The following is a 14,525-nucleotide window of genomic DNA, read 5'->3' on the forward strand; positions in this document are numbered from 1 at the left end:
TTGTTGACATTGGGATCACAGATGGTGCCTTTTAACATAGCCTCTTGTGTGCGCGCTGATTTTCTGCCTTGACAAAGAGGCGGAGGGAAGCGAGGGGAACGGCAATGACTTCTACGAGCTATAAATAGAGCACAGTCCTTGGAATCTGCCTTTTTAACTCTGATTGTGCCCTGTTAAATAAATCTAAGGTAGCTTCGACCAGCTCCCGCTGCCTGTGTTACATGTAAACTCAGTGGGACTCAATTTGAATTCATACTTTTAGCATGAATCTTTTTTGATTGATTTTTTTTTTTCTGCTTTCATTTCCTACGTCTCCTTCTCTTTTAAAAGTGTAATTAATAATATTCATAATTAAGGTAGCTTGCTCTCCCTAAAGAACGGTTGCCTCCTGTGAAGCATGCAGCCAATTTATCTGCCAGTGCTGTAGCGTGCACACAGCGTTTCCTTTTTGGAAATGAAAGGAAAAGAGGCTGCAGGACTAATTAGCAGAGTCTGGAGAAGGGTCTTTGAAAAAGTACACAGCAACCTGAGAATGCTGATGGGGTCAAAGGGCTGTAGCTCGACTGAGGCGAGCCCTCCTCTGAATATCCACTTAGAGCGACTGCGAGCTCGCCCGCGCCGCCTCACACCCCCACTGCAGGTCATTCGCATCTGATCGTGATTTTTAGCCCTCATGATTTCCATGTTGATGAATGCTGCATGAAGAGTGATTATCTCGAAAATGCGTCTGGCCAATGTTGTTCCATTTCATCTTTGTTTAAATCCACCTTCTCTTTTCTGCTGCAATCACTTAACCCTTCTGTCACCTTCTGTGTCGGCATCCCGCAGCTAATGGGTTCGCTCTACTCTTCGCAGTGCCTGCTTTTCATTTACCTGTTTTCATGCCTCCGTGGCCAGAGGCATTGTGCCTTAGCGGCGTCCGTCCGCTCCGGGCTTATGAACGAGTCTTATCTCAGGAGGGAATTGCTCAGAGTTTAGCACTACAGTCCATCCTGACTCAAGGGTGAACTGATTTTGGTAGTTACAGATGAGCAAATTTCACACATGGTAACTAAAAGATGAAGCACATTTTTGGCCATAACTCAATCATTTATATGCAAATTCTGAAGTGATGTAAACTGCAATATGACTGATTTGCAGAGGCGATATTTCTGGTTTAGCATGTGTGTCTCTGCCGCCCCGCCACTGAATGCAGCTTATTGATAAATAAGTCACCACGGCAGAGGATGTGTTTTGTGTCCTCTGCCTCATCAGTTATGCAGGATGGTCTCTTATCCCGGCGAGATGTTTGATCACGCCGGCGGTGCGTCCTCAGCGGGGTCAGCAGCCCCAGAGAGAGGGGACAGTGACACAAGTGTGGCAGCCGAGTGGAACCGGTGATGGATGACATGCCGGAGTGGGCGGCGCTGCCTTCCAAGGCGCCTGTGGTGACAGGCACGGCTCTAGCGTCTCACGTTCAGCATCAGCCGGGCTAATCGCAGGTCACGCCGGCCGCAGATGTGATGCGAGAATTCGCTCCTGTAATTGCTCATTTGTCAACGTCACTTTCGCAAACACTGGATTTCGGGCACTCACATTATTGAATAAAACCAGCTGTGATGGACCAAAAAAGAGAGAAAAGAAAGTGATTTAAATTAAAAATCATAATTAGGCGGTGGAGGCTTTTCACACTTTTACTTTACCGTGAAGAAGGTTCTGATTGGATGGTAGGTTTCTCTAAAATGTAAGTTTCATCAAAGGTCTTTCAGCTCCGCTGCTTTTGGTTCACGCTCTTATATATTATCCTTTTCATCTGCAGCCGGCAACTGTAAGCAAGAAAAGCTGTAAAAAGCCACTGTATGTTACCAGGTGAACTAAGCAGGCAGACCTTTTTCTCTGGGAAGAGGAAATGTTGGACTTTGATTCATTGGGTGGTCACAAACTCCACATGAGAGCAAATGTTGGGTAACATCTTCTACAAAGGTGGTATTGTGTCTGGTTCCCCTTTTTGTATTAGGAATCTATTTAAGCAAGACAACAGACAAACAAAAAACAGCATTTCTACGATGTATATGATGATTTAGTGTAAATGCAGTAATACATTTCTTTTAGCTTCTGGTATCCCACGGTGAAAATCTGTTGTACTGAAAGTATTTTGGTTGTATGTAAATGGTCTTTCTGCATGCGTTTGTGTGTGTTTACGCACAGAGATTGTAATCCGAGCGCCGGCTAGAAGCCCCTCAGCCTATATGCTCCACGAGCCTCAGGCTCACAGCCTTTCCCCACCAGTTAATTGCATCTGAATTAGTCCATTAATGTGTCCGTGTAGAGGGATGGAGGGGTGCACAGAGGTGGCTGGCCTCTCTTGACCACTGCAATGTATTATTAATGGGTCAGCAGCTCTGCATTAACTTGTTTAATGGACTGAAGGCTGGCTGCCTGTGATTTCCTTTTTTAGAAGGACATCACAAGCAATTGTGTACAAATATGCACTGCAAATATTGTGGTAAAAAGGGCTTCTCTCCTTCCCAGTTGGTCAGTGGTTCAACCTGTCTTCTGTAGACATGGTCTGCGATGTACTTTTGTTTCATGGATCAGACTAATACCAATGATGGTAACTATGGTGGCTCTACTAGCGGAGTGTATTCAGGAGCATGAGGATGACTGATGTAAACGTGAGCTGCAACACAAAGAACGGCTCTTTCTCTGGCTGATCTCCACATTTTTTTTACTGACTGCCCAACCTTCTTTGAGTGATACACACCCAAGTCAAATAGGAGAAAGAAAACTCGACAGTACAAGACAAAAGGAGATTTTAGTTCACCAGAACCAGAAGAGTGGTGTCAACTTCAATAGGATTCTTTTGCAGTTTTAATTGACTTTGAAATTGTTTCTCGACAGTCGGCATCTCTGCAGTCACAAGAATATGACCACACAAAGATGGAAGGTTAAGGAATGCGTGTAACTGTTTTTTATTTGCAGTCTGGTGGTAACGTGCACATTGAGCAGCAGCATAAGCGCTATAATGTTTTTGTCGACATACAGGAAAAACCAAAAGGTCAAAACGTCTCACTCCACCCGTCCACCTCCCGTGTTCAATGTAACACTTTTTAGCAGGAACAATTTTAATGCTTCAGTTTTTTCTCCCAAACATTACATGGAAAAAAATAAATCTAGGTATCCGGGTGTGCTTCTTTCCGCTTTAGAGCCCACGGTGTAGCTTCCACTTATATTCTTTTCACAGAAAGCTTTCTGTGGTTTTATTTTGTCCAAGTCGTAAGTGGACGCTTGGCACCAGCCCGTCACCATTAGTAGCTGCAGTCGGCTCCTCATTGTTAGTGGGCACTGTAGTCCGAGCCGTTGTCAGAGGACGGCATCAGAGGCTCTTCTGCTGGCTGATAATTAAGTGGCGTACTGACAAACGGCTTTCATCAGATCCCTCATGTGGAACTGAGAGCATGCGAAGGCTTTCAGGGAGGACAAACCGGAGGGCGTCACTTTGCCTCCAATCTTTTGTGCTGCCTCGGCGGCGGGGAAAGGAAGAGAAGGAACGCGTCTTGTGCACTGTATAGCATGGGAGAAAAGACCCAGACTCCATTTACAGCGAGGCGGCTCCGTCTGCTGACGAACCAGTGTCCCGGTTCGCCTCCAGTGATCAATCGCACAGTATTTGCTGCGTCTTTTTTTTCTCTCCATTTGAGTATTTGTCAATTACTTTTGCCTCCTCAAGGTTGATGTAACTTGTGATGACCTTTTGTGGCCGAGGGCACAAGAATGGACTCGCAACAGCCCACTTAAAACCTGAATGGTCCAATCACGGCCCGTTAGTCCACATGGAATCAAAGGCAGGATCAGTGTGGACGCTGTCTACAACTCCTTTGTTTACATTGTATAAGCTGTGTAAACATTTATTTGGAGTTTGCCAAACGGAAAGGAAAACCGTTAACTGTTGCTAACAAAAGCTTGACAAAGATGTTTTTTGTTTTTTTTAACTGTGGAGCTGTTTACAGGGTCGTTGAGATCCGATGTTCTGACTGTTCAGGTAGTTACTGGCAGTAAAGAACTACAAAGCAGTTAGTACAAAATATATTCCCAATTTGCAATAACGTAGCTGAATGCACATCCCTAAATGTTAGTCATTTGGTGGGGCTTTCGCGATACAGATGCATGTTTGAATTGAATTACTTTACGGTTACCCTACTTTTTGTCCATATGATGTCAAAGACAATTTGATTTAAATTAACCAAATGAACACAACAACGTAATATGTATCAATTGTAAGTTCATTTTCATATTTGGCACCAATGATCAAGCTCATTTGATCACCAGTGGACGTTTCACTTTAGACGTTATTTTCCCCCGACTTGATTTGAATCCTTCCCCATGGCGACCTTTTTGATCCGGCCCAATCTACCGTGTTTTCTGGTTAACAGTTACTTATCACTTTATCCTTCCCACATCCATGGAGGTCTGTACCCATCATCCTTTCCTCTCAATTCACCTTGCTTCATCGCCAATGACAACCATGTTGTAGGTCAGATGTTCTAAATAATCCACTTAATGGAATAATGCCACACTTCTGCACGCTGCGCCGTGCAACAGTGTAGAAACGAGCCGTTTGGCGGAATGCGGTTTGGCTCCAAGCGAGAGGGAGGAGCAGAGAGGCTGAGGCACAAATATCGGCGAAAGAGAGACAAAGACTGATAGCTCTTTGAAGGATTGTGATCAAATAGGCCTCATATGAGTGGCTGGGGTCTTTTGTTGCAGTGTGACCTGCCATTCAGTATTGCATTAAGTGAAACTCCCTCCTCCCCACATACGCCTTTCAAATCTGCAGCGACCTCCTCCCAATTTATAACCGGAATGTTCGCATTTCATACGTAGCATTCAAGCCGGGGCTGTAACCATGAGTGCAAGCAGAATATAAGGAAGATGCAGGGTTTTTTTCATACTTGAATTCCTTGCAGGTCCATTCCAAGGTTGCTCTTACAGCAACAAAGAATGTGGGTACATGCGCCTCGGCGAGAGTGAATTCAGAACATTTATATTGCAGCTTTTGGTCTCTAACCTGAAGCTTCTGTTAAAAAGGGAACTTCCTCAGAGTAGGATTCATAAACTTTTTATGCCACTGCAAGAACTTTTTGTTTTGGCTTTGTCTTTTGTCGGAGTTCTATAGGAAGCGGTATTCCCCTCAGGACTAGCCCCAGAGAAATTGACTTGGCAGATAAAGTTGGTTCGTTTTTGTTTTGTTGGTAACAGACGAGGCTGTGAAGAACCAACACCTGCATTTACTTTGCGATTGGACATTTCTTTGGTCAATGTGCATGAGGCGGTGGTTGATGATGTAGACCGCCTGGTCGAATGTAACCGGCAAAGCCATGATGTAGACCAGGGGTGCTCAATAGGCTGATCGCTTCGGGCCACAACGCGCCGCGGTAGCTTGAGCTGATGGAAAGCTTGGTGCTTCTACTTGGCGATCCTCGCTCTAACGGACATATTTCATTTCACTCTAAAGCAACCCTGGCTGACTCCAATCAGTGCAAGTCATCCGAGTAAGGTGATGACCACGAACGTGTGGAAAGGTTGTGACGTTCCCTCCCTGTGGTTAACGCTTCGACTCGTCCGCCCGACTACTCCCCCTCCCCCATATCTAGAATCAATGCTCTTCCTCGGATGCAGCCTATTCAGCACCTGCAGCCTCCCGTCAGAATGTATGTAACTGCCCTCTGGCAAACCATACACCTGTGCAGGTTGATACAAACCACTGACCTCAGTTGTCTTCTCAACTGGCTTCCCTGCAGTGGCGGGCCAACCTTGACAGCTCAGTTTCTTTTGTTGTTTGTTTTTTTAGCATTTTTTTTATACTTCTTTAATTATAGGCCTTCTAAAACCCCTGAATAATGAGGCAGTTCCAGTATTCTAAATGTTTGGGGTTTGGATATCACTGTTCTCACCTCCTGACAACATGTGATGTCCAAAAGAAGACCGGAGGGAGGGAGGGAGAGAGGAAGGAAAAAGCAAGCTAATTTCTTTTTTGCATGTCTTGGCCTCACTATGTGAGACTACCAGTGAAAAATAGGTTTAATTTAGCCAAATGCTCTCTGTTGATTGGGGGGGGTGTTACAATTTCCCCATAGTGTAATCTCCTTCTGCACAAGTGGTTGTGGAGTTCTAATTAATATAATATCTCAATGTTGTCATTGCATAATGGACAAAGCTCTTAAAATAACAGGTTATCATATTCATGATTGATTTCAGCTCGGCATGTATTTTTCTGTGGCAGGTAAGAAGAAAAGAAAAAGATCAGATAAACCGGGTTTATGACCTTGCATGCCAACATATAACTACTAGATGCCAAAGGAGGCAGGTCAAATACCAAAAAAAAATCAATTTTAAAATCGTTTACTTCATTCGTATTTGAGTGCTGGCTTTGGGTCTCTTGGTAGCGTTGCGAGATGAGAGGGAGCTTTGCGGTTTGTGTCGACACACTCCTTGAATCGTAGAGGGCGTGGGGGGGGGGTGGCGGCGGCAATAAAACTAAAAAATCCTTTCATCAGCTGCAACATGTAATAATTTTGTCATCGACATACCCCTCTTGTTCATGATTTCCATGTACTATTAAACAGGAAGTGAAGGTGGCTCTAAGCATTCGCATAGTGAAGCATTCAGAACCCCGGCACTCCTTTGTCATTTTGCTGCAGGTTCCTCGCCCCGTCAGTCAGAGGGGCCTCCTTCTAATGGCCCCCGGGTCACCGCGCTCCTCACAGCCGACACGATTAAATCATCTTGTGATTGCAACCTCGGCAAACTTGCCTTTCTCTACCTTTGTGTGTGTGTGTGTGTGTGTGTGTGTGTGTGTCTCTGGGAACCTGTGATTTAAAAAAAACATGTTTTTAAGCGGTGCCTTGCGGAGTGAATGTATCCCACATGCCTTCCCACACCCACTACAAATAGACAGCGAAGGTGATACATTCCGTGGCATCGGTGCAGATCCCCGAGGCTGAGGAGTTGGTTCTGTGTTGGTGGGCATGTCACAGGGTCCATTTGAAATAACAAAGGCCTAAAAATATAGTAATGTACCTGTGCGTGTGTGGCACCGTAGCTCTACTGATTCACTTCTCCAACCATTTACTTTGGGTTTGCTTGATGCTCTCAGTTTTCAGTTTTTGGCGCTTCTCATTGTCCCCCATTTTCTTTTAGATTTACATTCGGTCCCCTGGTTAGGCTTTTTAGTTATTCGCTATTAAAGTTGTCCATTGACTACTGCAGGATTAGTCCTCAAACCTGGAATTAAAAATGCGTTCTCTTGAATTTCCGGTTCCCTTATCTTGAAGTTTTTTTGGTTAGTTTCTCCTTATAAGGTCTGCGGCCATCACAAGATTAACAAATGTTTTGTTCTACAGCATAAAATACGCTAGTGAGTACCCTACTCTGTTGAAGTTTCCATATGGAGAGATTATATTGTTGGACAAAAAAATCATCAAACACTTGTGTTTGCCATGGAGCTTATTTTTCAGCCAAAACCTCTATTACTTTTTTTCGGGGTCCTATGCAAACTTAAGCGTTAACCTAACAATCCTTCATCCAGATTGGAAATACTCCCTGCTAAAATTCAAATGAACAATAAATGTAATTTTTTATATTCAAATCCATTGCTGGTTAGATTAAATAAGAATCAACACATGGAAACATTTATTATTTTATTACTCTATTTAAGGTACTGTAAGTTTTTTTTTTTTAAGGCTGCAAAATGTATTCTAGACTATTCTAGTTACCTTTTTGATTTAAAATAAATGAGAGCTATGTTTTCTTCCAACTTCATGTGGCTCCTTTAAACAAATCCAATATCAACAAATCCCCTCCCCTGAGAAGCTGAAACTAAATTACTGTTGGAGGAAAAATCACTTTATTTATTAAACTATTGGAATGGTTGACAATTGTCTAATACATCTAATAAGACATCAACGTTGATCACGGTGCAATATTAATAAATATGTAATGTTTTTTTAATCTTTTACCATGTAACAGAATATATGTCATGCTTTAAAGGCTTCCTCACAGGCAAAAAATATTTTTCCTAAATTATTATTTCCCTGCTCGCTCAGTGTTCACCTGCAACCAGCTGAAAGGCCTTTGTGTCTTCCCTTCTATTTGTTTGGCTCTTTCGCTTGTTCATTCACTCGCTCAACTCACCCACTCAAAGAGCAGCTCCTTCTCTCGCTCTCACCATTCATCTATCCAACCCATCTGTATTTCTCTATTTTACTAACGGATCTGAAGCATCCATCTCTGGCTCAGTTCTTACGTCTCTCCACCATTCACACTAGCTGACAGGTCAATTGGAGTTTGAGGTCCTATCCTAAAGCGGGGGCACCAGCAGCGTTGGGTTCTTCTGATTCGTTGTTCTTCACTCCTTTTACAGATCTCATAAATGTTTCAAGTAAACTCGCAACTGCATTTGTGCAGTTGTGCGAAATATAAAAGTTGGCTTAGTGTGTGTTGTTTGGTTACAGCCCCCACGCACTTTACTTTCCCCTTTAAATGTTTTTAGCATTGTCCAGAGGCGTGAAGTTGCAAGAAGATGTGTGAATGTGGGAAGGCCAGGAACCTACGGGGGGCTTGATTCATTCACGATGGACCACACTGTGACTCTTCCTCTCCCTTGGACGCAGGTGTTCGTCCCTATGTCATAACCGGTATGGGTGCATACGCGTGTCTGTTCCGGCATGCCGAGTTCACTCCCTTGGGACCCTGACCGTGTGCACAGGGTGCCTCCTCCTCCCCAGCTGTGAGGAGCAGGGCTCTGACACGGCCTGTCCCTTTAGCTCGCTCTGAACGTTTGACACGCCGAGCGCAGAGGTCAGCCTGACCTACTTTCCCCTGGCGGTCCTTCTGCTGAGCTGCGCCGCCCCTCAGCAGGGGGGAGATGGGGCAGCGAGGGTGGAGCTGCTTACGCCTTCACTGCTGTCCTGGTGCGTTAAATCACTGCCATTTGTTAGGAGACGTGGACCTGTGTGTATGTGGGATGCATCCTACACACACTGAATGAAGAGCGCGAGCGCACACACACACACACACACACACACACACACACTCACACACGCTGCTTGCGCTGAGGTTGGACATGAAGTGCTCTGTGGGGGCTGCAGGTAGATGCTGGGTAGCACTTGGGGAGGACCCCTGCAGTGGGCTTTGTCTGACTCACTTTGTGTATCGCTGTTCGGACCCTCTGACCTCTTCCGCCTACTCAAACGTCTTTTTTGTACTCCACATCCACTTGTACCCTCATGCACGGCACACACCCTTCGGTATCAAACCAAATGTATTGAACTGCTCAAATGCCGGCGTATTCTTTACACATGCAGCGGTAATTGGCCTTAATTTTTCATCGACCTATCATTGTCTTGTTGTCCCCTTTCCCTCCTGCTCAGCAAACGGTGTGATCCGTCAAACGAACCCACTCTCGCTGTCATCATGCTTTCTTTCCCCTTTGGAGTATTTCAAAGTCCCTTCGTCTTCTGGTTCATCTCTTCACCTAAACGTGACCTCCAGCCTGTTCACTTCACTCCTCAAATGTGCTTAAAGCAGTGGAAAGAGTTTGTCAGACACAATATGGCGCAGGCGTGGGGCCCTGTCAGGGAAAGAAGAGAGCGGGCAGGCAGAGTTCATTAAAAAGTAAACTTCTAATGTAGTGTCAGGCCTGGGCTGCTTGACTGTATCAATGATTTAGGACCAGCAGAAGAGCCTTAATGGATAGAGCCACGTCTCTGCAAGTTCAGCTGCTTCTGTCCGCCTTGCACCAAGTGGCAGACACACTCGGAGGCCGTAAAGGGAAAACGGTTTGAAGTACTTAAGTGTGTGTGACATTACAGCTTGCATCACACACCATCCCGCTCAGACACTCCATTGTTGGACGCGTCTCAGGGTTTTAAAGTTGCACAGTAGCTGGGTAAGCACCGAGCCTCACGTCCATTTGTCACCATCCACTTTACATGACCGCACTCTGCATTTTCATTGTTTTATTCATCTGAACCCCAGGAAAACTGTGACAAGGCTAAAAGGACACAGTCTGCGTAATGGTGCTGTAACTGCAGCCTGTGTGAGGTAGTCTCGTTAGGCCTGATGACAAGAGGAGCGTCTGTGAGCCTCAGAGTGGGCGGGATCTTTTGTGGATCAATGAGTTGTCTTCTCCACCAGATCACAATTAATTTGTCTGTGTTCTGCTGGACTTTGGAGATGTGATTCTGCGGATTGACATTTTCTGCCTTAAAGCATTGGTCCTTTCCACCTCTAGAGAAGAAAGCTGGATCTCATTCAGACCACATCGAGCCGTGATGGCAGTGAAGGCCGGAGTGCTCCTGGATTTTTAAGGTCTGACAACAGTGACCTAAATATATTGGTCGAAATGCATTCTGGTTTGTAACCGAATCTTCGGTTTTGTATCAATCTTCTTGTGTTAATATACGATGCCGGCTTCACATATTGTATATCTTTTTAGCCCCTTCTATTGTTTGTTGTGGTTTTTTCTTTGAATTTATATGAATGAATGTCCTGTGTTCAGGGATATGGGCGACGCCACCCAAATCTTTTGAGCATCACACACCATCCCGGCAGTCATTGAAGAGGTGGCTGTTATTATGTGCTCTCTAGCTCCTGCAGAAACAACAGCGGCTATGGTTATATGGTCATAGACATAAAATGTCCTGCAGCCTTATTGTGTCTTCTGTCGTCCATTCTCTGGCTCACATTGTAAGCACAGAAATAAGCCCTTTCTGGCACAGGAACAAAATAGTTCCGACACTGGCGCCACTTTGCACCCTCCGTATCTTCAGTTGGAGAGCAGTTTCACACTGGCATTGCAGAGCGATTTAACCAGAGAGATTGACAGCATTACAACGAGGCTGTCATTATCATCCCTCCTGTGGTATAATTGCCTATAATACTGTTGAATAAGCAGCTCTCATCTCTTTTTCTCTTTCTGTTGCCCTCCTCCCTCCCTCCCTCCTCCTCATTGCCTGCATCCGTTAAACTCATCAGACAATCCTACAGCTTTATAGTGTTGCCATCTGTCAATACCCCTCCATAAAGTCGAGTGGAGAAAAGCGGGCATGCACTGCCTCTTGTACTCCCCGAGCTGACCGGCCTCCAGCTGGTTCCGAGGGCCTCTGGTGGCTGGTTAACCCAGGACTGTAGCATCGCTCTTTAGCCCTCGTGGCTACTTCAGCCCCCCCCTAAAATCCCCCCCCGATCAGGCAGCTGGATGAACCTCCCTCTTCACTGCAGTTGAGTAGCATGTAACACTGTAACGAGTTAACTTCCAGAATGATCTACATAATTTATTTCCTCCCCCCCCTCACAGGAGCTCGCTGAAGCATTAATTAATATCAGGCCCTGGTATCAGCAACCATCCCAGTGCGGGACTCCTTCTGGCTCCTATTTTTGGCAACAGAGCAATTTGATATGTTGTGCAACCAGAATGCGGTTTGTTGGACATTGATGAAAGATATTTCCTCCTGGTGGCTTTGTACACAGCGTGCGTGCGTGAGAGAGAGAGAAATCTGGACACAGTTGCAGGCCAGATCTCACGCCACTGAAACGAGCTGACCTTGATGACAGGAGCAGTGACTAAACCTACCTGATACATGCCAACAAGTTGTGTGCCCTTGTTGCTTGTTGGCAGCGACGTTTTACACACGAGTACTGCAGGCCTGTTTGTGGTGTTGTTGTTTTTTTTTCTTTTTTTTATGTGGTCACTCACCTTTCCATCTTGCTCTGTTTTCTCCTACAGAACTCCATACGGCACAATCTGTCATTGAACAAGTGTTTTCTCAAAGTGCCTCGCTCCAAAGACGACCCGGGAAAGGTGAGACTTTTAATCATAATTGCAAACATTCCTTTTGTATTTAAAAGTACACAAATATGTCTAGTTTAGTTACCCAACTGTCTAAAATCCGCTCTAAAACATTTATGTGGTGTTTTTCATTCTATCTCTGGTAGAAAAATGTTACCTTTGAATAGCTGCCAGATCTCTGACAGTCTGGAAATTCATGACATGCTCGTAATCTATTATGAACATCCCGCCCCCACAGAATTGCTTTTCAAATGTAAGGAGAGACCAATTTGTTTGACCAACACAGACAGACGATGTGGGTGATGCAGGGGAAAAAAGTGAAAGAATGGCCGAGTCTCGGCAGGGTAGCAGTCAGGGGTCTCATTTTTAGAACTGGGGAGGAATCCATGAAGAATTTTATGTGAATATTAGGCATTGGATGATGGGATGGTATGATTATTCGAGGCACAATAATTCATAGTATCCCGGATTATCATCAAAATATTTATAGAAAATGTTAAAATCGCATAAAAACATGGGATCACTTAAGCTTACATTTTGCTAAAAAAATAAAATATTTTATAACATCACAAAGGCAACACCTTTTTTAGAGAATATTGTTTTCAGGGACAAGCAAATCTTGGGAAGTGAAACCTTGTTAATCATGATACATGAGGTCACTCCGCATTAAAAAGAAATACATCAAAAATAGTATCATTCTGTCACATGACTCGTGTTTTTTTTTTTATCAGGCTCCATTTGTCACGTTTCTACCTTCATAACGAGCTAAAATGCTTTCTCAAGTCACTGGTAAACGAAAAATGAACAGCCGACCGAATGTGCTGCGATCACATCCGATCGTTGTTGCATTGCAGGTATGCACAAGATAGCAAGTGTGCACCGTGACTCATGCACACCTGCAGCTAATGTTACTGTTATCACAGTCCACCTGGACATTCTCCCATCAAGTTTGTTTCTTTAGACTCTTCAACTCCTTTACCAAATAGTTAAAGTTGCCCTCATTTCCTCTCATGCGGTCCTCCATTTTTCTACTCTGCTGGAGGATATATAGCCCATCATGTTCTTTTGGCATTCCAATCTCAGTTGGACCGCCTACACCTGTTTTTCGGCTCGTTTTACTTCACAATCTTTCCCCCGATAGGTCGTGTCCCCTGGCCCGCCGAGCAGTTCGCTAGGAAGGAGCCTATAGGCCTTTATTTAGTCTGATGGCGCGCATAGGTCTAACCATATGTAGCCTAACCCAGATTCCATCCCGGCATCAGAGCATACCCTACATATGCTTACCGCACAAATAATTACACAGGCGCACACGCATACAGACCGACACATGCATGAAGAGCTACGCCTAGCTGTGTAGAGGATGGGGACTGAATGCTAATTTCATGTTTTGCTGTAATCCTCTGATATTGACACTCCTGGGAGCTGCTCCACTAAATACAAAATAATCTATTGCTGTATGGATCCCATTCCAAATGCATGGCCAACATGCTCGCATCCTTAATGTTTAATTTGGAATTTTCCTCACCCCCGAAGACAACTTCAAAGAGGCGCTAGCCGCTCTTGATATGTTGCATCAATATTGTAATGCGGCAGGAATATGAGAACTGCTGGTTGTGTGAGATAGGAGAGTCACGCCGCTCTCTGTCTGACTCTCGCTCTCTGAGATGGTGCAAGAGATGACGGTTGGAATTGTACGGACACGCAACCCGTCCACCTCCAAGGTAGAAACGCAGCCTGTGACCGTTCGTAATCAGTATATTAAATGTGCTTAAATCTCCGTCTGGATTTTCCAGGATGACCAGCTTACTTGTGTTTTTCCTTGCGATTGTTTACACAAAAATGGGGAACTAGACAACGTAATATATGTTGATGTATGAAAATGAGTTGCGTCATTTACAGGTAGAGAGCAGGTAGCCTCGGGTGGGTAGCAGGTTACCAGGATCTTTTTTTAAAAAATTTTATTCACAATCTTTACAGCAGCCTTTGTTATGAGGCTGCAGAGGACTCCACACATCTATTTGAATTGCTGTAGTATACTGCAGTGTATTTTTGAATAATTTAATGACTCTTTAGGTCTCTTTTTTTCCGTCAACTCTCTTGGGGTGGGTGTAGGGAAATGCAGAAACTCCCCTCCCATGAGGGTTAACTTACTTGCTTTCTCCCCCCCAATTAAAATTAACCACACCAAGCGTGGCTTTGTCTTTGTGACCCCTCATTTTCAAACATCTGCATCTCTCCCCCCTCCACTCGGCCCCTGCACCTACGCACAGAGGAGAACCACGAGACATCTTTTCTCACCTTTTAAATTCGTTGTTCGGTGAAGCTTCTTGTAAAAACATGAACTGGGTGATGATCTGCTGCCTTTACAGTAACCTACATTGATAGGAAATGTTTCTTTATCTCGGGTTGATTGTGCTGTGAATTATTCTTCCCTCCGAGGAGAATGTTAATTGACCCCAAAGCCGCTCACATATTACAACTTTTTATTTTAACCACCTAACAAATATAGGCCAACCGTGGCTTTTCATTTTAACAATCGTAGCAGTGTGCCGTCTGTAAATAAAATAACAAGAGCAGGTCATTACGTAGCGGTTATTGTATAGATTCTTACGATACGACTTGTTCTACGGCCTGTCCTGTAGTTGAGAGAATTTCTCATGGAAATAACAATTATTCTCTGTGCCAAAGAAGTAAT

General features: G+C 44.5%; 1 protein-coding gene across 2 annotated transcripts in view; it reads left to right on the top strand.

The window, feature by feature from the left end:
* foxj3 (forkhead box J3) overlaps window positions 1-14,525 on the top strand; it is a 56,786-nt gene that overhangs the window by 29,125 nt on the left and 13,136 nt on the right. For both annotated transcript variants that reach the window (XM_037490406.2, XM_037490403.2), the window contains one exon: window positions 11,768-11,842. In XM_037490406.2, the coding sequence (XP_037346303.1) occupies window positions 11,768-11,842 (75 nt within the window). The remainder of the gene's footprint in view (window positions 1-11,767; window positions 11,843-14,525) is intronic.

This window comes from Pungitius pungitius, chromosome 8, assembly GCF_949316345.1.
Source record: "Pungitius pungitius chromosome 8, fPunPun2.1, whole genome shotgun sequence".
In the NCBI taxonomy this organism is placed as follows: domain Eukaryota; kingdom Metazoa; phylum Chordata; class Actinopteri; order Perciformes; family Gasterosteidae; genus Pungitius; species Pungitius pungitius.